Source organism: Lynx rufus, unplaced genomic scaffold (genome assembly GCF_022079265.1).
Source record: "Lynx rufus isolate CCGP_SWC_20201006 ecotype Redwood Valley unplaced genomic scaffold, mLynRuf1.p SCAF_2, whole genome shotgun sequence".
Taxonomy (NCBI): domain Eukaryota; kingdom Metazoa; phylum Chordata; class Mammalia; order Carnivora; family Felidae; genus Lynx; species Lynx rufus.
Genome location: NW_025814834.1, coordinates 170,340,762 through 170,363,984, shown reverse-complemented (window position 1 = coordinate 170,363,984; position 23,223 = coordinate 170,340,762). Strand labels below are relative to the sequence as shown.

Here is a 23,223-nt window from a genome sequence, read left to right as displayed (position 1 = left end):
TGCTAAGTCAATATTTGTGGAGTGTTAATATTGATCTTCTTCCTTTGTTTTCCCTTTTTAGACTCAACCTTTACTAGTTTTCTTTCAACAGAAAATAATAGCTACAGAAATATAAAACATTAACTGGAAACTGCTAGGATACATTAAAAATGTGTACCTAGAGACCTCTGTAAAAGGGGGAAAAATGGTTATGACCACATACTATAACTGCTGTTAGAAAACTGAACTGATTGTTCTCAAGGGCTACATTTTTGTTTCAAATAACAACTCTGTATTTGTTATTGAACTCTGAAGTCCCTTATATCTTTAAATTGCTAGAGAGTGACATTTGTTCTATATTAAAATTTTAAAACATTATCTCCAAGGAATTTTGTTCAGACTGTTTAGGAATCTCTACACCCTAAGCAATTTGGTGTGCATGTCCAACATGTTCACACACAATATTTAGTGTTCCAACAATATTATTTTCTACCAATGGTAGCTTTCTCTATTTTGCAACTAAATTAAAAGCTAATAAAATTAACTTAGTTAAATAATTGTGGTTTATCTAATTCAAAAGTGTAAATAATTTTAGCCAGTATATATAGAGAAAAATATTAATATGGATTATATTAAAACCATAATAAGACTTTTTCTCAGTGTCATGCTCCTGTTAATTGGGCCCTTACCAATACAATTTCTTTCTTTCTTTCCTTCTTTCTTTCTTTCTTTCTTTCTTTCTTTCTTTCTTTTCTTTCTTTCTTTCTTTCTTTCTTTTTTTCTTTCTTTCTTTCTTTCTTTCTCAATGTTTATTTATTTATTTTGGGAGAGAGAGAGAGACAACTAGTAGGAGAGGGGCAGAGAAAGAGGAAGAGAGAATCCCAAGTAGGCTCTGTGCTGATAGTGATAGATGCAAGGGTTCCAGCTCACAAACTGTGAGATTGTAACCTGAAATCAAGAGTCAGACACATCCGACTGAGCCACCCATGCGCACCACCAATACAATTTCTTTTTTTTTTAATGTTTATTTTTGAGAGAGAGATAGAGAGAGAGCGAGCAGGGGAGGGAGAGAGAGAGAGGGAGACACAGAATCTGAAGCAGGCTCCAGGCTCTGAGCTGTCAGCACAGAGCCCGATGCAGGGCTCGAATTCACCGAACTCTGAGATCATGACCAGAGCCAAGTCAGATGTTCAATGAACTGAGCCACCCAGGCACCCCAATAACATTTCTTAATGTAGTTCAACTCAACAAATATTTACTGAAATGGTAATATATACCAGCCATTTTGCTTAGTATAAAATACAGGTGTTGGGTGCCTGGGTGGCTCAGTTGGTTGAGCACCGACCTCGGCTCAGGTCAGGATCTCGCAGTTGGTGGGTTCAAGACCCGCGTCCGGTTCTGTGCTGGCAGCTCAGAGCCTGGAGCCTGCTTCAGATTCTGTGTCTTCCTCTCTCTCTGCCCCTCCCCTCCTCATGCTCTGAGTCTCTCTGTCTCTCAAAAATAAATAAATGTTACAAAAAAAATTTTTTAATACAGGTGTTGTATTAAAAAACCACAAAATTTACAGGACCGTTAGCAATATGTCAAGGTAATATAACATCGTATTTCATTTATTCATTCATTTATTCAGCAAGTATTTATTGAGTGGTATTTCTGTGCCAAGCACTGTTTTAGATGCTAATTAAGAGCTTTGGATAGAAACAAGCCTGTACTTGAATCTTAGTTTTTGTCACATAATAACTGTGGGATCCTTGGTAAGTTAGTCAGCAGCCCTTTTGAGTCTCAGTTTCCTTATCTATAAATTGAGAATAATTATATTTAGTGTGTTCCTAGCAGATTTAAATCATCTCACATGTATTAAGTGCATAGCATAGTACCAGGAATCTAGTAATCACTTTAATAAATGACAGCGTAATGAATACTATTACAGAACTAATAGATGACTGTAGGAAGTGACGAAAGTATAGTTTAAGAACTTATGCTACTATTGTATGTTGTGTATGAAGACTTCAATTTAGGGAGATTATCTGAAAGGCTGATAGAGATATCCTGATATAAAGTGATGACAGCTAAGCCTAGGGTAGTACCTGAACATACTAAGAAAGGGACAGATCTAACAGACAATGCCACAATTAGTCTATAGGCCACAGTGATTGTGTAACAAAAGACAACTTACATTTTGCACCTAAGACATCAAAAGCAGGGAATGGTGCTGATGACAAGTGGGAATTAGGTAAAAGATACTAGAAGAATTTAATGATTAAAAGAAGATGGCATACTTTGAATTTTAAAATTCTGTGACTTTTATATAAAATTTTATGTGTTTGGAAATACTTCAAGGCCTTCATATTACCTTCATATTATTTGCCTGACTTTTAATATCCTATTTCTGATCTTGATTTTGCCCACTATTGTTTACTATCTGATATTTCTTAGGTGAGCTGAAGTGATTTAAAAAAAAAATCTGTGAATTTAAAAAATTCTGGTTAGTCAGAAGGATTCAGTTCTTTGTTTGCATTTTACTTTGAATTCTTGAAATAAATTTCATAAATTTAAGTTTACAACAACTCTGAGAAGTACTTGTTATAAATATGGTTATTGTATAATTTGTTTTGAGATTGATAGAATAAGTTACTAGAAGAATAAGTTACTTCAAATACTTTAAATCTATTTTAAACAAGTTTGGGTCCCTCAGTTTCATGTGGAGTGGAGAATTATGGAATTGGGATGGAAAAAGATCTTTTCAGAAGTTAGAAAATTGTTGAAATGTATGCATAAGCCAGATTTTAAACTGTACATTCACACAATTAATTGGTAAAGGACATGAATTACAGGAGGAAAATAAGACCTTTTCTATAGACCACTTTTAGGTACTTTATCACTTTTCTTTTTTTAATACTGAATTCTGCTTGCTTAGGTTTTGTAATATGCAAAGAATGTCAGGAATTTTTCTTTGAAAGAGGAATAGCTTCAATTGCTAGTCATGATTACAATTAGAGAAAGCCCAAACCATGAGTTGTAAACTACAGAGATGTAATACTTCCTGTATCCAGACTCCCAATTAGAATGTGTTTTAAGTATATGTGTGGTATAAAACGCATGTGTTATATAAGATATGTATATGTTGTGTATGAATATGTTGTGTAACATATTTGTTTTGTATATGTCTATGTATAGACATACACAAACAATACAAACATCTTAAAGTAGAAGTTAATTGTCTAAATTTTTGTGAAGGCTCCAAATAGTAATTTTGTTACAAAAGTTTCTCATATTTTCAAAATGATGATCAATTCAACTTGTCAATTAGGTGGCAATCCATATAAATTTTTTCCTTTATAAATCATCTATTTAACTTTTTGTTTTTATATACATTTTATAATTCTTTAATAACAAAACATTCATTAACTCTTTAACCTGTTTGTCTTAATGAAAAGCAAATAGCTTTCTAATAAGTATGTGACATAGGGTATCTTTAAAGAACAACAGTGATGATGATGATGATATATATAAGTTCCTCCTCTACATTTATGCTAGATCTTTTTTTTTAATTTTTTAATGTTTATTCATTTATGAGAGAAAGAGACAGAACATGAGCAGTGGAGGGGCAGAGAGAAGGAGACACAGAATCCAAAGCAGGCTCCAGGCTCTAAGCTGTCAGCACAGAGCCCAACACGGGGCTCAAAACCACCAACCGTGAGATCATGACCTGAGCCGAAGTCAGACGCTTAACTGACTGAGCCACCCAGGTGCCCAAGTTCATGCTAGATCTACTGTTTAATAATTCTACCCCACCTAAAACTTTAATAATAATATAGAATTATATGTGAAAACAAATTATGTTCTCTACAGTGTCCCGAGAAAAATGTAACTTTACTGATACATTCAAGTTTTCTGATAGTAGAATTTTCAACTGAACTATTTTTAATTTGTGCTTTTCATTATTTCCTTATACATTGCGAATGAAAATAAGTAAAATTTGTATATGACAAATGAATTAACAGTTCTTTTTCTTTTTATATGAATTTACCTGAATTGGTAGAATATAGCACCACCTTATGCCCCGTATAAGAATTACAAGCTACTATTTTATTTCTGCTTTATATCGTTGAGAAAACTATATCACACATGGAATTTCTTACTCTGTCATTCAGAAATTTTTTTAAAAACTCAACATCCTTACATTTTTCTCATAATACTCAAACTGTCAACCTTAGTCTATAATCCTTTCAAACGGATTTATTTGAATGAGCCATTCACTTTATCAGTACTTTTTTCTTTTAATTCATAACATTTTAGTCTAGATTCTAGAGAAAAAGCTTTGTGTGATTGAAAGTCTATTTGTTTTAAAAAAAATTAGGTTGAATAAGCACTGTGTTGTTAACAACTCTGGCAGATCTTAAGAATTTCAGTGCTTTCTTTTAAGCAAGAGAGCTACAAATTCTCCTAATAATGTTATTTACTTAGTATTCAAAATAATCTGATTATTACCTTGAAATTTGGTTGATATAAATCATGTGACATTTATCTTCTATTTTGTAATAGCTGTTGTTCCACCACATTCTAGTCTTATTAACCATATATTGTAGTATCTAGGTTGGCTGTCTTTCCAAGGAAACATAAAAATTCTCTTCCTATACTTTCTCTAAAACTGGAATTTAGGAAAGACTTATGATAATAATGTTAACTCACTCCCCAGCCAAAGGCATCTCCTGTCAACTGTGGCACTGCCTCCAAGAAATACAATAAGCACGTGGAAAAATTCTCTCATCTTTGAGTTTCCCAAATGTTACAAATTATGTTCATTACCAGTGTACCAGGCAAAATGCATTACAGGCATACCTCGTTTTATTGCATGTCACTTTATTGTGCTTCACAGATAATTGCATTTTTGTAAATTGAAGATTTGTGGCAACCCTGTGTCAGGCAACCCTGTTGTTGCCATTTTTTCAACAGCATTTGCTCACATTGTGTCTCTGTGTCACATTTTGGTAATTCTTGCAGTGTTTTAAACTTTTCATTATTATTATATTTGTTATGGTGATCTGTGATCCATAATTATGACCTGCTAAAAGCTCAAATGATGTTTAGCATTTTTTAGCAATAAAGTATCTTTTAATTAAGGTATGTGCATTGTGTTTTTGAGACATAATAACTATTGCACACTTAGTAGACTACAGTGTAGTATAAACATAACTTTATATGCACTGGGAAACCAAAACATTTGTTCAACTTGCTTTATTGTGATATTCACTTTATTTCAGTGGTCTGGAACCACACCTGCAATATCTCTGAGGTATGCCTGTAGTTTTTAATTTGTTTAAACACCTTTTTAAAAATTTATTTATTTGTTGGTTGGTTTGTTTTTAAGAGAGAGAGATGAGAGAGTGTGTGCTTGTGTGAAGAAGGGGCAGAGGGAGAGGGAGAGAGAGAATCTTAAGCAGGCTTCATGCTCAGCACAGAGCCCAGTGCAGGGTTTGACCTCACTCCTCCTGGGATCATGACCTGAGCCAAAGTCAAGAGTCAGATGCCCAACTGACTGAGCCATCCAGGTGGCCCTAAACACTTTTATCAGAGGTGGGGGGGGGGGCTACTACACGCATGATTAAATACAAATTTAAGAAATTTCCCAGCTACTGAAATGTACATTTTTTTCAATAAGGAACCCAAATAATTATGTTTATCTTAACACTTCAATATATGGATAATTCCAAATGACAATGCTTTCTCATAGTCTATTGTAATGATTTCATAAGCCTGAACTTTCTTTAATTACTAGCTTTTGAAAAAATCATGGCAGATATTTAAATGTGCAAAAGAACAGAATTTTGAATATAGCTGGCAGTTAGGAGAGAAAGTAAGGAGACCTAGGAGACGTAGGTCCAGCTCTGGCTCTGCAGTCAGTGTAAGTTGTGACAAGCATATCCCTTTATTTTTCATCAATCAAAAGGGAAATCTGGACTGGATTGCTCCTCAGACTTCTTCTACCTTTAGTATTCTATAATTCTAAATGAGATTAGAGATTCCATTCCAGATGGGTGACTATAAAAAACATTCATAAAATATTTCAGATGAAGTTCCATTTGATAATGCTATAGTCAAAGTTCATTGAAAGGAAAACATGTTTTCCATTTGATGTCAGAATCTTAGCTCAAACTGTCTAAAAGTGTAGCTTGTCTAAATACCATGTGAGTGTCTTTCCTTTCTTCTCTGTAGCAATTGTCACCATCCAAGGTCATGTTGATTATATTAAGGCCAGCTGGCTTTGAGGTAATGTCAGCATCTGTTGTTAGTCCTTAATATATTACCATCCAAGGGATTTACAAGGAGGCTAAATGAAAATCTGTATATACTCTTACTCATCATTAATTGTTGAACTTGAACTTTTGGCTCAAGCCCCAGTTTGAACTTCATTGAGTTATAAAAATTTTGAATTTAGTACCCAGAGTATATTTTGTTTTGGAAACATGATTTAATGGTAGAAGGGTTGATCCAAAAGTCTTAGACTCTAGACCTAATATTTCTACAAACTCCTTGAGAAATTCTGATTCTGTATAACCTCTGGGTACCTCAGTTTATCTGTTTATTAAAATGACTAGTTTATATCTATCTATCCCTTATTGCCTCATAGAGATGTTGTTGAAATGTCATACATAACGACTCGTTTCTGTCATCAGCAATATCTTTACAAAGATGAATTCTAATAATTTAAGGTCACGTTTTAATTTATCAGAATTAAAAATACACATATCTTTTATATCCCAAAGGTATGACAGTGCATGTGATTAATGACTGAAAGCTTGAGTAATAGTTCAGCAATAATGGTAATTTCTTGAAATTCAGTTTAAGAATAAATCTCCAAAGAAAAGATGAATATAAAAATGGAAAACTAGGGGCGCCTGGGTGGCTCAGTCGGCTAAGTGTCTGACTTCAGCTCAGGTCATGATCTCGCGGTCCGTGAGTTCGAGCCCCGCGTCGGGCTCTGTGCTGACCGCTCAGAGCCTGGAGCCTGTTTCAGATTCTGTGTCTCCCTCTCTCTCTGACCCTCCCCCATTCATGCTCTGTCTCTCTCTGTCTCAAAAATAAATAAACGTTAAAAAAAATTTAAAAAAAAAGGAAAACTTACATAAATTGAAAACTAACCAAAACGAAAATAAAAGGAAACAGAAAATACATCAAAACTTACAAAGTGTAGTCAATATCTAAAACAGTCAAAACAATTTATTAAAATATGTAACAAAAATACCAAGTTGATGATAGAGCTACAAAAATAGATGAATAGGCAGTTCCCACAAAAAGAGACAAAAATAATAAACACATGGGAAAAAGTTCAACCTTGCTAATAATCAGAAAAATTAAAATTGATGCAAAAGTTATTACTGTACCATTTAATTATTACATTGTTTTTATTGCCTTAATATAAATTGACACAAAAATCAATGCAATACTGTATATAGACAAAAATTGTGGAACACTATAATATTATGTACCCACACATTGCTTAAGAAATCATTCCCTTGGGGCGCCTGTGTGGCTCATTCAGCTGAGCTTCCGACTTTGGCTCAGGTCATGATCTCATGGTCTGTGAGTTCGAGCCCCGCGTCGGTCTCTGTGCTGACAGCTCAGAGCGTGGAGCCTGCTTCAGATTCTGTGTCTCCCTCTCTCTCTGACTCTCCCCCATTCATGCTCTGTCTCTCTCTGTCTCAAAAATAAATAAAATTTTTTTAAAAAAGAAAAAGAAATAATTCCCCACCACCACACAGTTTTTCTAATGATAACACTGCTGACCAAGTTATGGTAGTGGAAAAATTATTACATGATACATTGTTGGTGGTATTGTAAAATTGGTATCACTGTTTTACAAAGCAGCATGGAAACACATGCTGCCTTAAAAATATGCTTACTTTTTTGTGTGGAACCAGAAAAGACCCCGAATAGCCAAAGCAATCTTGAAAAAGAAAACCAAAGCAGGAGGCATCACAATCCTGGACTTCAAGCCACACTACAAAGCGGTAATCATAAGACAGTATGGTATTGGCACAAGAACAGACACTCAGATCAATGGAACAGAATAGAAAACCCAGAAATGGACCCACAAACATATGGCCAACTAATCTTTGACAAAGCAGGAAAGAATATCCAATGGAATAAAGACAGTCTCTTCAGCAAGTGGTGCTGGGAAAACTGGACAGCTGCATGCAGAAAAATGAACCTGGACCCTTTCTTACACGATACACAAAAATAAACTCAAAATGGATGAAAGACCTAAATGTAAGACAGGAAGCCATCAAAATCCTTGAGGAGAAAGCAAGCAATCTTGGCCGCAGCAACTTCTTACTCAACACATCTCTGGAGGCAAGGGAAACAAAAGCAAAAATGAACTACTGGAACCTCAATCAAAATAAAAAGCTTCTGGGGGCGCCTGGGTGGCGCAGTCGGTTAAGCGTCCGACTTCAGCCAGGTCACGATCTCGCAGTCCGTGAGTTCGAGCCCCGCGTCGGGCTCTGGGCTGATGGCTCAGAGCCTGGAGCCTGTTTCCGATTCTGTGTCTCCCTCTCTCTCTGCCCCTCCCCCGTTCATGCTCTGTCTCTCTCTGTCCCAAAAATAAATAAATGTTGAAAAAAAATTTAAAAAAAAATAAAAAAATAAAAATAAAAAATAAAAAGCTTCTGCACAGCGAAGGAAACAATAGCAAAACTAAAAGGCAGCTGATGGAATGGGAAAAGATATTTGCAAACAACATATCAGATAAAGGATTAGTATCCAAAATCGATAGAGAACTTATCAAACTCAACACCCAAAAAACAAATCATCCAGTGAAGAAATGGGCAAAAGACATGAATAGACCTCCAAAGAAGACATCCAGATGGCCAACCGACACATGAAAAAATGCCCAACATCACTCATCATCAGGGAATTACAAATCAAAACCACAATGAGATACCACCTTACACCTGTCAGAATGGCTAACATTAACAACTCAGGTAACAACAGATGTTGGTGAGGAGAAAGAGGATCTCTTTTGCATTGTTGGTGGGAATGCAAGCTGGTGCAGCCACTCTGGAAAACAGTATGGAGGTCCCTCAAAAAACTAAAAAATAAAACTACCCTATGACCCAGCAATTGCACTACTAGGTATTTATCCACGGGATACAGGTGTGCTGTTTTGAAGGGACATATGCACCCCAATGTTTATAGCAGCACTATCAACCATAGCCAAATTATGGAAAGAGCCCAGATGTCCACCAATGGATGAATGGGTAAAGAAGATGTGGTATATATGTAAATGGAGTATTACTCGGCAATCAAAAAGAATGAAATCTTGCCATTTGCAACTACGTGGATGGAAGTGGAGGGTATTATGCTAAGCAAAATTAGTCAGAGAAAGACAAAAATCATATGACTTCACTCATACGAGGACTTTAAGAGACAAAATAGATGAACATAAGGGAAGAGAAACAAAATATAAAAACAGGGAGGGGGACAAAAGCATAAGAGACTCTTAAATATGGAGACCAAACAGAGGGTTACTGGAGGGGTTGTGGGAGGGGGGATGGGCTAAATGGGTAAGGGGCATTAAGGAATCTACTCCTGAAATCATTGTTGCACTATATGCTAACTAATTTGGATGTAAATTAAAAAAAATAAAATGAATTTAAAAAAATATACTTACTTTTGGCCTAGAAGATCTTTTGAAGGATATTATTAATGAAAAGAAAAATATTTAGACAAAGTAGTCTTCATTTTAGTATTATTTATGCTGATGAGAAATTAGAAATGACATAAATATCTAACATTTTAGAAACAAGTAAGTAATGGTATACAAACTCAATGGGTAATTATAGAACCAGTTAAATTGAAAAAACTTGAATATTGCTTAGCAAAATGGCTTTTTTTCTTGTGGTAAAATATACATAATATAAATTTTACCATTTTAGCTATTTTTAAGTATATGGTTCTGTTCATTAGATTCATTCATATGGTTTTGCAACCATCACCACTCTCCATATCCAGAACTTTTCATCATCCTCAACTAAATCTTTTTTTTTTTTTTTTAAGCTTACTTAAATCCACGTTAGTTAACATACAGTGTAGTATTGGTTTCAGGAGTAGAATTTAGTGATCCATCACTTTACATATTAGACCCAGTGCTCATCCCAACAAGTGCCCTCCTTAATGCCCATCACCATTTAGCACATCTCCTACCCACCTCCCCTCTAGCAACCCTCAGTTTGTTTTCTGTATTTAAGAGTCTCTGTGGTTTGCTTCCCTCTCTGTTTTTATCTTATTTTTCCTTCCTTTCCTCTATGTTCATCTGTTTTGTTTCTTAAATTACACATATGAGTAAAATAATATGATATTTGTCTTTCTTTTGACTGACTTATTTTACTTAGCATAATACACTCTAGTTCCATCCATGTTGTTGCAAATGGCAAGATTTCATTCTTTTTGATTGCTGAGTAATATTCCATTGTATATGTATAGCACATCTTCTTTATCCATTCATCCTTTGATGGACTTTGGGCTCTTTCCATAATTTGGCTATTATCAGTAGTGCTGCTATAAACATTGGGGTGCATGTACTCCTTCGAATCAGCATTCTTGTATCCTTTTTATAAATACCTGGTAGTGCAATTGCTGGATTGTAGGGTAGTTCTATTTTTAATATTTTGAGGAAACTCCACACTATTTTCCGTAGTAACTGCACCAGTGTTCATTCCCACCAACAGTGGAAAAGTGCTCCCTTTTCTCTGCATCCTCTGCATCCTACATCTGTTGTTTGCTCGGTTAATTTTAGCCATTCTGATAGGTGTGAGGTGGTATCTCATTGTGGTTTTGATTTGTATTTCCCTGATGATGAGTGATACTGAGCATGTTTTCATGTATCTTTTAGCCATCTGGATGTCTTCTTTGGAAAAGTGTCTGTTTATGTCTTTATCCCATTTCTTTACTGGATTATTTGTTTTTTGGGTATTGAGTTTGATAAGTTCTTTATAGATTTTGGATACTAACCCTTTATCTGATATGTCGTTTGCAAATATCTTCTCCCATTTCGTTGGTTGCCTTTTGTTGATTGTTTCCTTTGCAGTGCAGAAGCTTTTAATCTTGATGAGGTCCCAATAGTTCATTTTTGCTTTTAGTTTCCTTGCCTTTGTAGATGTGTTGAGCAAAAAATTGCTGCAGCTGAGGTCAAAGAGGTTGTTGCCTGTTTTCTCCTCTAGGATTTTGATGATTTCCTATCTTACTTTTAGGTCTTTCATCCATTTTGAGTTTATTTTTGTGTATGGTATAAGAAAGTGGTCCAGGTTCATTCTTCTGTATGTTGCCATCGAGTTTTCCCAACACTGTTTGCTGAAGAGACTGTCGTTTTTTCATTGGATATTCTTTCCTGTTTTGTCGAAGATTAGTTGGCCATACATTTGTGGGTCCCTTTCCAGGTTCTCTATTCTCTTCCACTGATCCATGTGTCTGTTTTTATGCCAGTACCATAGTGTTTTCATGATTACAGCTTTGTAATACAGCTTGAAATCTGGAATTGTGATGCCTCCTGCTTTGGTTTTCTTTTTCAACATTACTTTGGCTATTCGGGGTCTTTTGTGGTTTCATACAAATTATAGAATTGTTCTAGCTCTGTGAAGAATGCTGGTGTTATTTTGATAGGGATTGCATTGAATATGTAGATTTCTTTAGGTAGTATAGACATTTTAACAATATTTGTTCTTCCATTCCATGAGCATGGAATGTTTTTCCACTTCTTTGTGTCTTCAGTTTCTTTCATAAGCTTTCTATAGTTTTCAGCATGCGGATCTTTTACCTTCTTGGTTAGGTTATTTTTAGGTATCTTATGGTTTTTAGTGCAATTGTAAATGGGATCGATTCCTTGATTTGCATTTCTGCTGCTTCATTACTGGTGTATAGAAATGCAACTGATTTCTGTACATTGAGTTTATATCCTGCAACTTTGCTGAATTCATGTATCAGTTCTAGCAGTTTTTTCATGGAGTCTTTTGGGTTTTCCACGTAGAGTATCATGTCATCTGCAAAGAGTGAAAGTTTGACTTCTTCCTTGCCAAATGTATGTCTTTTATTTCTTTTTCTTTTTTAAAAAATTTAATGTTTATTTATTTTGAGAGAGAGACAGAATGTGAGCAGGGGAGGGGCAGAGACAGAGGGAGACACAGAATCTGAAGCAGACTCCAGGCTCTGAGCTATCAGCACAGAGCCCGATGTGGGGCTTGGACTCACAAGCCATGAGATCATGACCTGAGCCAAAGTTGGATGCTTAACTGACTGAGCCACCCAGCCACCCCTATGCCTTTTATTTGTTGTTGTTGTTGTTGTCTGATTGCTGAGGCTAGGATTTCCAGTACTATGGTGAACAACAGTGGTGAAAGTGGACATCCCTGCTGTGTTCCTGACTTTAGGGGGAAAGCTCTCAGTTTTTCCCCATTGAGGATGGTATTAACTGTGGGTCTTTCATATTTAGCTTTTGTGATGCCCAACTAAATCTCTTTACCCATTAAGCAATGACTCCTCACTTCCTCCTCTTTCCACTCATGGCAAACTCTGTTCTACTTTCTTTCTCTGAATTTAATCTAGGTTCTTCATTTAAGTGAAATCATGCAATATTTGTCCTTTTGTGTCTGGCTTATTTCACTTAGCATAATGTCTTCAAGGTTTATATCTGCAGCATCTGTTAGAATTTTAGTCCCTTTTAAGCCTGAATATTCCATTGTATGCATATTCCACATTTTGTTTACCCATTCATCCACCAATGGACACTTGGATTCTTTCCACCATTTGGCTATTGTGAATAATGCTGCCATGAAGATGGGTGTACAAGTATCTGTTTGAGTCTCTGCTCTCACTATATGCCCAGAAATGGAATTGCTGGATCATACAGTAATTCTGTGTTTAATTTTTGGTGGAACTAACAAACTTTTCCATAGTAGCATCACATTTTATATTCCTACCAGCAATGCACAAGGGTTTCAATTTCTCCACATCGTTGTCAGCACTTGTTATTTTATGTATTTTGGGGTTTTTGTTTTTGTTTTTATTTAATAGCCATCCTAGTGGGTATGAAGTAGTATCTCACTGTGGTTCTGATTTGCATTTCCCTAATGATGTGATGTTAAGCATCTTTTCATGTGCTTATTAGCCACTTGTGTATCTTCTTTGGAGAAATGTCTATTCAAGTCTTAGGACCATTTTTTTAAAAAAATATTTATTTATTTTGAGATGGGCGAGGGGAGAATCCCAAGCAGGCTCCTTGTGGCAGTGCAGAGCCCAATGATTCGGGGCTCGATTTCATGAACCGTGTGAGATCCTGACCTGAGCTGAAATCAGGAGTCAGGCATTTAACTGACTAAGCCACTCAGGTACCCCCTTATGACCATTTTTAATTTGGGGGGGGCTTGTTGTTGAGTTGTAAGAGTTTTAATATATTCTAGATATTAGTTCATTTTCAAATGTATGATTTGCAAATATTTTCTCCCATTCTGTGAGCCTTTTTCACTATGTTGATAGTGTTCTTTGATGCACAAAGGTTTTTAATTTTAATGAAGTCCAGTTTGTCTATATTTTCTTTTGTGACCTGTGTTTTTGATGTCATATCCAAGAAATCATTGCCAATCCATTGTCATGAAGGTTTTCCACTATGTTTTTTTCTTAGAATTTTGTAGTTTTAGTACTTACATTTAGGTCTTTGATCCATTTTGTGTTAATTTGTGTATGGTATAAGAGAAGAGTTCAAATTAATTATTTTGCACTTGGATATCCACGTTTCTTAGCTTCATTTGTTGAAAAGATTGTCCTTTTTCCCATTGAATGGTCTTAGCATCCTTATTGAAAATTACTTGGCCATATATATGTGAGAGTTTATTTGTGAGCTGTCTGTTCTATTCCATTCATCTATATATTTGTCTTTTTGCCAATATCACACCATTTTGATTACGGTAGCTTTCTATTGAGTTTTGAGGTCAGGACATGTAATTCCTCCAGTTTTGTTCTTATTTTTCAGTAGCAAAATATTTTGGATGTAACATTACATGGAGAAGACACAACATAGAATAATGTTAATTAGAATGTAAAACATAGGTTTTTATGTAAGGGTGGTATTAGGAATGATTATATAGAAATCAAACTAGGGTGGTAGAATTATGGGGATTTTTTCCATATTCTTAAATTTCTAATTTTAAATGTATTTTGATGCTATAAAATAATATAAAATATGAAAATAATTATCATTTATGTAATAGAAAAATGATGTGTAAATACATGTTAGGATAATGTAGCCTTTAAAAAAAGTGAATGAGAAATCAACCTCAATAGAAATTATGTTTGTTCTCACCTTTTTAGTACCATATTAGACTTTTCTATAATGAATTTATAGTATTTTTTATGTTATTGTTAACAGCTAACGTATACCTTTTTAGTGGTTATCTTAATATTATTAAGGCCTTGAGCTTATTATCTAACCATTCTTACAGATAATTTTTCAAAATTATCTTTTATAAAGTCATTTCAAAAACTTATACATATGGGTAGAGCAGAAATATGTTTTACATTATAGGTAGGCAAGCCCACTAATGATCAAGTGAAGAAGATTTTTGTACACATTTGTGGCAATGGCACAATTTCTCATATGTTCAATAGAGAATTTTCTACTTTCTCCATAAGGTGTCATCTTCGAGTTGTATTTAACTCTAGTTAAGAGATCCCATTTAGACCTGTTAGTTTGGACAAGAAGGAATTTGGCTAACCAGGAGATAGCAGAAACAATTGTACAGAAAAGTTTTTCGCAAAACTGATGTTTATCAGCATTGTGCTATGGCTGTAAAATTTATTCAGTGTTCTTTTAGTTGCCTGGACTTGAAACTGTTATTTTGGTTGTCACATTCTTTACCTTTTAAATACAAAGTCATCACTTTTCCTTTCAGCATCAGTTTTAGGAGTCCTTACTTAGTCATTTTTACTATGTTGCAAGCACTAATCCTGCCCTAGTTATTGTAGCAGCATATTTATTTGTTACTTTGTTTCACTGCTTCTCCCATTCTCACAAACTTTATTTTTTCTTATTTCTTCTTTCCATTATGTCTTTTCCTAACTTTTCATTATCTAAATTACACTTATCTTTCAAGATACAGTTTATATTGATGTCTACCTCCCCTCATTGGTCAGATATTAATAGAGTACCAACAATGTGCCAGTTACTATTAGGAACTAGGGTTATTATTTTGCACATATAATTATTTTTTGTTGTAAAAATTTACTACTGTCAATTATAATTGAATTGTGTCCTGACTGGTTTGTTTGTTGGTTGGTTGGTTGGGTTTTGTTTGTTTGTTTGTTGTTGTTGTTGTTGTTTTTATGTCGCAAATTCCTGGAGGTAAGTGGCTTTATTTGACATTTCCTTTATATCTTCCTTAGGTTTCTCTTTGTTACTCTACATGCTGGAAACATTTAATAAATGTTTGAAAAAAATTTTTTTCCTTCATTTCAGGAGTGGCAATGTGTACAGTCAAAAGGTTGCTTTTTTTTAGAAGAAGATGGTGAAATCATTAGTCATCAATATAGGATGCAGATAGCTCAGAGATCCATGGTTTATCTTACAATTAAACCACTAAACCTGAGTCAAGTTGAAGGCAAGTTTAATTTTTTTGTGTATTTTTTAAAATATCGAATTATGCCCTCTTTGAAAATAACTTACATATTTGGTAGCCTTAGTGAAGAAAATAATCTACCTAACAAACATGGTTACATACAGTAAAGAAAGAAAGCATTAGTTTATACTTTGTGTTATCATATTTTACAAAGCAAGTATGTTGGTTTTTGTGTATGTTTAAAGCAAGTTTTATTTTAATTCCTTTAAAAACAAGAACAAAGTGTATCCTGGTTTCTTCTTGATATAGAATTAACATTTTGTTTACTAATTAATTTTTAGCTTTTCCATTTGTCCATTTTTAAAATTAATAAGTTTAAGAGAAGTTCTGTAGGAACATAATTTGGGGCAATGTGAACTGCAAATAATTTTGAATATCTCCAAAGTCCTATGTCCTATGACTTAAACAATCTTTATTAATAATCTTTACATTCCTGGTAATGTTCCTTTTCTGTATATAAATGCTAGATACAAATTAATTTCTTAGTGTCTAAAATGGTTATTATTGGGGCGCCTGAGTGGCTCAGTCTGATCTCGGCTCAGGTCATGATCTCACACAGTTTGTGAGTTCGAGCCCTGCTTTGGGCTCTGCACTGTCAGAATTGTCTCTCCCTCTCTCTCTGCCCCTACCCCACTCGTGCTCTCTCTTTCTCAAAATAAGTAAATAAACTTAAAAAATATTTTAATAAAAAAATAAAATGGTTATTATTTAATTTTTAATTAGTGAAAATGTCTTTAAGGGTGCTTTCCCTAGAAATCTTTTTGTTTGTTTTTAATGTTTATTTTATTTATTTTTGAGACAGAGACAGAGAGTGAGCAGGGGAGGGGCAGAGACAGAGGGAGACACAGAATCTGAAGCAGGCTCCAGGCTCTGAGCTGTCAGCACAGAGCCCGACGCGGGGCTCGAACCCACAAACTGTGAGATCATGACCTGAGCTGAAGTCTGACGCTCAACTGACCAAGCCACCTAGGCGCCCCATCCCTAGAAATCTTTTTAATGTTGGTTGTTCTAAGTATCAATTTTAAAATTATTTTTACATAATAAGAAAATGTTTGTTTTATTACTAGAGGATTCTTCCCTGCTCCATTCTTCTTGCCTCCTAAAGTAGAGATTCTAAAAGTTTTAACTGTATATCTTGTGAAATTCTTACAACATTTGGTGGTTGATACTTTTTATTTATTTTGAGAGGGGAGTGTGAGACCGAGGAGGGAAGGGAAGGAGGAAGAGAGGGAGTGAGGAAGGGAGAGAGAGAGAGGGAGAGGGAGAGGGAGAGGGAGAGAGAGAGAGAGAGAGAGAGAGAGAGAGAGAGAGAGAATCCCAAGCAGGCTTTGCACTGTCAGTGTGGAGCCCGACCTGGGGCTCAAACCCATGAACTGCAAGATCATGACCTGAGCTGACAAGAGTTGGATGCTTAACCAGCTGAGCCACCCAGGTGCTCCAATGGTGGTTGGTACTTTTAAATGACAATTACAGTGATCATTTTTTCAGATATAGGTATCAAGATTGGCCTGCATATTCAATGCAGATGTTAATTCTCCATATTCTTAAGAAGATCCTTTATTCACATATTTATCAAATATTCATTGAGGGCCTTATATATCAAGTATCATTTTCGGTGCTTAGGATACATCAGAGTACAAAAAAGACAAAAATCCTTACCCTTATGAACTTACATTCTAGTGAGGGAAACAATAAATAATAAACATAATAAATAGTAAATGATGTGGTATGTTAGTAAGTGATAAGTGCTATGGGAAAAATACAGAGGGATAGGGCATTGTGAATGCTGAGGGAATATGAGTCGCCATTGAAATGGAGTGGTTAGTGTATGCTTCATTAAGAAGTTGACATTTGAGCAAAGACTTTGAAAGAGGTATATCAGTTATCAACTGCTACATAACAAATTACCCCAAAACCCACAGTGGCTGGAAACAATTAAACAACTGTTCACTCATAAGCAGGTTTACTGGATAGTTATTTTTGTTTGAGCTGGGCTTTGCTTTTCTCTGTAGGATTTACTTATGCATCTGTGATCAACTGTTGGTTAGCTCATAGCTGGCTTTACTGGTCTTGGCTGGGCTCTGTCCTCTATATGAGGTCTCAGCTGGGACGACTTGAGTCTGCCTCATATAGTCTCTTACGTTCTAGTGAGTTAGCCTGGGCTTGTTCTCTTGGTGTAATAGGGATCTGAAGGAAGGAGCAGAAGCACCTACGGTTTCCTAAGGCTTGGAATCAGAACTGGCACATTACTTCTGTTACATTCTGTTGTTCACAGCAAGTAACAAGGCAAGTCTAGATTTATAAGATAGAGAAATAGACTTGATCTCATGATGGAGGAGCAGATTCACATTGCAATGGGCTGTGGGTACAGAGCAGCCATTTCTGCTGTCTTCCACAGAAGGCAGAGGAGTAAGCTTTGTGGATATAGGGCTGGTGGAGGGGATGAGTGGAGAGTGGTGAAGAGTGCAGGTGGCAGAGCATTCCACATAGAGGGACTTCTCTGTCAGAGGCTCCGAGGTAAGAGTGTGCCTGATGTTAGAAGAATAGCAAGGTGACTAGAATGGCTAGAACAAAGTAGGAGATGGAGGACAGGGAGGAACCAGGACAAAATCAGGTAGAGTTGCTTTTATTTGTTTGTTTTGGCCATAATGAAGACTTGGGCTTTTACTCTGAGAAAAATGCAGAATCTTAGGAGGATTTTTCCCATGGCTGCCCTCACAATTTTCTCCATATCTTTAATTTACAATGATTTTAGTATTGTCTAGGTGATTTTGTTTTTCTTTTTGATGCCGTTATTGTGGGGTTGGTTGGTTTGTAATTATCCTGCTTGGATTTTTGGCTTATTGTCTTTCATTGTTTTTAGGAAAATTTCCATCTTATTCTTCAAATACTTCTTCTGCTCTCTCTCTTCTTCCACTTACTTGTATGGTACCTGACATTTTGTCGTCTGTGCTATACCACAGATAAGCCAATGATTGCATCTCATCTCTCCTTAGAAGAGTTTGCCTTTCCTTGGATTTCAGGCTACTTGGTTGCCCTGGGACCTTAGCGCTGATGGGTTCAAGAAAAAAATCAGAATTCTCTAGTTCACGTACTTTTTATTGTTAGGGTGGGAGCAATACTATTCCAACTCTCAACTCCATGAGAGAATTTTGAGTAGAAACAGGACATAATCTGACCTATTTTAACAAGAGCAGTCAGGTTGCTATATTGAAAACAGATTGAAGGGTACCCAAGAGAAAGAAGAGTTCTAGGAGGGAACTGATGATACTTTGAACCAGGAATGTAGACATAACACAATGGAGTACTACGTGGCAATGAGAAAGAATGAAATGTGGCCCTTTGTAGCAACGTGGATGGAACTAGAGAGTGTTATGCTAAGTGAAATAAGCCATACAGAGAAAGACAGATACCGTATGTTTTCACTCTTATGTGGATCCTGAGAAACTTAACAGGAACCTATGGGGGAGGGGAAGGGGAAAAAAAAAAAAGAGAGAGGTTAAAGTGGGAGAGAGCCAAAGCATAAGAGACTCTTAAAAACTGAGAACAAACTGAGGGCTGATGGGGGGTGGGGGGGGTGGGTGATGGGTATTGAAGAGGGCATCTTTTGGGATGAGCACTGGGTGTTGTATGGAAACCAATTTGACAATAAATTTCATATATTAAATAAATAATAATAATAATAATAAAGAAAATAAAGATCCTGGATATATTTTGATGGTTAAACCATACAATTTCTGAAGATTGGTTATGATATGTGAGAGAAGAAAAAAGTTAAAGGTGACTTCAAGCTTTTTGGCATGGCAACTGCAAGGATGAATTACTATAAACTGAGACTGAGATAGAGAAGAACATAGATGGACAGGTTTTTTTAAGGAATTGGGGAAGGTCAGTTTTAGATATAGAAATTCAAATGGAGATGTCCAATAGGTAGTTGATTATAGTTTAACATTCAGAGAAAAGTTTCTAGTTGGAGATACAAATTATGGAGTTGTCGGGGAGCCTGGGTGGCTCAGTCGGTTGAGCATCTGACTTCAGCTCAGGTCATAATCTCGCAGTTTGTGGGTTCGAGCCCTGCCTCGGACTCTGTGCTGACAGCTCGGAGCCTGGAGCCTACTTCAGATTCTGTGTCTCCGTCTCTGTCCCTCCCCTGTTCATGCTGTCTCACTCTGTCTCAAAAATGAATATAAACATTAAAAAAATTTTCAAATTATGGAGTTGTCAGCACATACATAGATGATGTCTAACATCTTTTCCTCCAGTGCCTCTCCACAGGTAAGCTAGTGCTCGAATCTCATCACTCCTTGAAAGGGTTTGTTTTTCTTTGGATATCAGGTTACTTGGTTGCCTTGCAACCTCAGCTTTCTGGTCAATTCAAAAAAAGTTATGAGTTTTAGAAAGTGTGAATAGAGAATATTTCTAGGAAGGATACTATATATAGTTACAAATGCTATGATATTTCTGTATAAAAATGGGATGTGCATTTCTAAAAAAAAATCCATAGGGGAAAGAAACCACTAACTTATTTTTTAAATAGGAAAGAGTAAGTAGTAATTGCTTATTTTAAGATGTTTGGGGTTTTTTGTTTGTTTGTTTTTAGGAAAACCATCCCCTTGGTTATCAATTGATACTGCCTTGTATATTCTTAAGGAAAATGAGAGCCAAGCAAATCTACAACTCATGTGTTTTACTGAACTACGAAATAGAGAAGTATACATATTTATTTCCTAGTGTTTAATTTGAAAATATGACATGAACTCAAGTTTGAGGAATATAACAGATTTTCTATATTTGTTTTTAACTTGTGTATCTTTCCCTCCAATTAGGGTATATACAGTACTTAAGCACTATGAATATTACATGTGTCTTTTTAATTGTGATGTATTTTCTCTTGATTGCTAAGAGCTGAGGATTAGCTTTGTAACTTATATGTTATGTGACATTATACTTCACTTTCTTCTCTAAATGCCCAGATGCCTCACGTGTGAACATTTTTTTTTTTTGTAATATGCAATTAAAATGATTGATGCCAGTGGATTTTTTTCCCTAAATACAGGCAATTCAAGACTTTGGAAAAGTTGCTTTAGATGTTTGTCTTACTTTATATTGCTACTGCAAAAAAGAAAAACTTCAAGATTGCTATCCTCAGGCTTGACTCATATTATAGGGTTCAAAAATAGATTGATCTGAAGAAATGCTTTTAAATGATTTTATATGTTGCCCATGGGGTTGTTCTGATCTTTTCTAATTATATATTTACTCAGAGGCCAAATATGTGAGGCAGATACATAAATGTGGCTATTTATTTTATGAGGACTACAAAATACATCTGCTACACAACAACAGGAATAATACTATTCAAGGGCTTACTGCAATATCATATTTAATCTTTATACAGGTCCAATGACAGACAAACATTTCCCTGATGGAATGTTATATAAAAGTCTTTATTGTAGGCTTCTGAACAGACAAGAATAGTTATAGGCAAGAAACAAATAAAATGACACACGTTAATGTTTTGACGAAACTCTTCTTCAGAACTGACTACAAAGTTAGGTTCAAGATAAAGTATTGTCTAAAGCAATAGTTTTTCCCATTTTGTATTGGATAAAATTACTTTCTTATGACACTGCATGTATAAAAATGTTAGTACATAGCAAGCCTGTAGTAAAGTTTGAATGAGTTTCTATTTACCTTTTTACTATATTGGCTTCTGTTTTTCTGTAATATGTCATATTTGCAAAGGATTTTTAGTTTTAGTTTCACAATTATTTTCTTTAAGAAGAGTTTTGTGTGCATGAAAGACTTTCCATTTGCCATCCACAGTGGAAATTCAAGGTTATATGTGGAGATAAGGGAAGTTCATGGGATAACATGTATTAGGAAGCAGCAAGAACTGCTTTTCACTTCTGGGTACCAGACTACATCTGGCCATTTTACAAGATTATGGTTTCCCAAGGAGGGATTTGTCAATCTTTAGTCTTCAATGACCCTAGTTTTGTTGGGTTGCTTCTTGTAGCAAAATAGAACATGGTATGGTCACTTTAGGATGATTATGGTTCCTCTGACTTGTGAGGGCAGAAATAGGACTGAACCCAGAATTCAGAAAAACAACTTTATTTTGTGTATGAGTCCCCAGGATGACCTAAAATACATCTGTGTTTTGAAAGTTTTTGGGCACAATTCCTGACAGAATTCCCTAGGGCTATTCTGTGCTGAAGGGCCAATAGCTGTTTGCTTAGCTTTTATACATGGCAAGAAAATGCTTAGATTTAATATATTTGACAGAGATAACCCCTAGGTTTTATAGATGGCTGTTTGTTTCCATAAAACAGCTAGAACATTCATAGAGAGATGTCATTATGCTTTCTTTTATGAAACTACAGAATAAAATGTTTCCTATACAAATTTCCTGTCACTCATTATAAATATACTGTGATGGAAAGAAATTTTGTATAAGGTAGGTTTATCTGGGATTCTGCCATCTTGTTTTATAATCCATATTAATTACATAAATAATAGTAGTATTGCAGTGCTTCTGTCTACGTAATTGGATTCTTACAAATACGGCTTACAAATATTACAAATAATGAATTCTTGAAATATATTTTTTACTTTGTGTTCTTGAAATCTGATTTACAAATCATGTATTTATATTTGAATCAAATTAGGGAATTGTAAAATTATTTTAAGATCTCTCTCTTTGCTTCCTGTTAAAGATATTTACATCACAAACATTTTTGAAGATTATTGGGAAAGCTTTAGAAGTTATATAACTTTTTACCTGTTACAGTTTTAGGTATTTGTTTTTAAAATATACTAAGAACTACATCTAATGGTCTTGTGCCAGGACTTCCATTAATAACCAGATTTTGAAGCCTGTAAAAGATTGATAGACGCATAATAGAGTTGGTGAAAATGGATAAATTGCTTCTAAAACTTCCCTTTCAGAAGAAAGATGAAAAGTCATTAAAACTCATGTTGGTTGTTGTTTTTTAATTCTTTTGAGAAAAGGTGTTTGGGTGGACTGGTGAACTAGGACCTGGAATTTACTGGTTAATTCCTTCTACAACTGGCTGTAGGCTGAGGAAAGAAATAAAACCAGTAACTGAAGAAGCCCAACTTGTATATAGAGATGAAACAGGGGAATTATTTCTTACAAAGGAATTTAGGTAAGTTTTGTTTATTAAGGTTAGAACTGTAAAATCTAGAACTGTAAAATCTAGTTTGTTAAGGTTAGAACTGTAAAATTATAGCTCAATAGCCTGTCTTCCATCCTTTCCTTTGGCCAGCTGCCAGACCCACCTGCAGATCCTAATTCAATAATTCAACTCATTCCCTAGGCATCTGAAAGTGATTTTCCGTTCATGAGTCTGGGATTGCCACTCATTTCTGAGTTCCAAACATTTGGCAAGTCAACTAGAGTCACACATTTACAGATTTCTACCTGATTAGACACTTCCTTAGAAATAGATACTGCCAGTTGCACCATTAACTTAGATAACGGTCAAATATGAAATCTAAATACTTAGGTAGTTCCCTTATACCCTAGATATATACAATAATATCTGGTAGAATA

General features: G+C 35.2%; 1 protein-coding gene across 1 annotated transcript in view; it reads left to right on the top strand.

Moving 5' to 3' along the window:
- The window catches only part of EFCAB7 (EF-hand calcium binding domain 7), a 47,347-nt gene that overhangs the window by 9,678 nt on the left and 14,446 nt on the right, over positions 1–23,223 (top strand). The window contains exons 7-9 of the mRNA XM_047085554.1: positions 15,485–15,626; positions 20,245–20,354; positions 22,659–22,816. Coding sequence (XP_046941510.1) covers positions 15,485–15,626; positions 20,245–20,354; positions 22,659–22,816 — 410 coding nt within the window. The remainder of the gene's footprint in view (positions 1–15,484; positions 15,627–20,244; positions 20,355–22,658; positions 22,817–23,223) is intronic.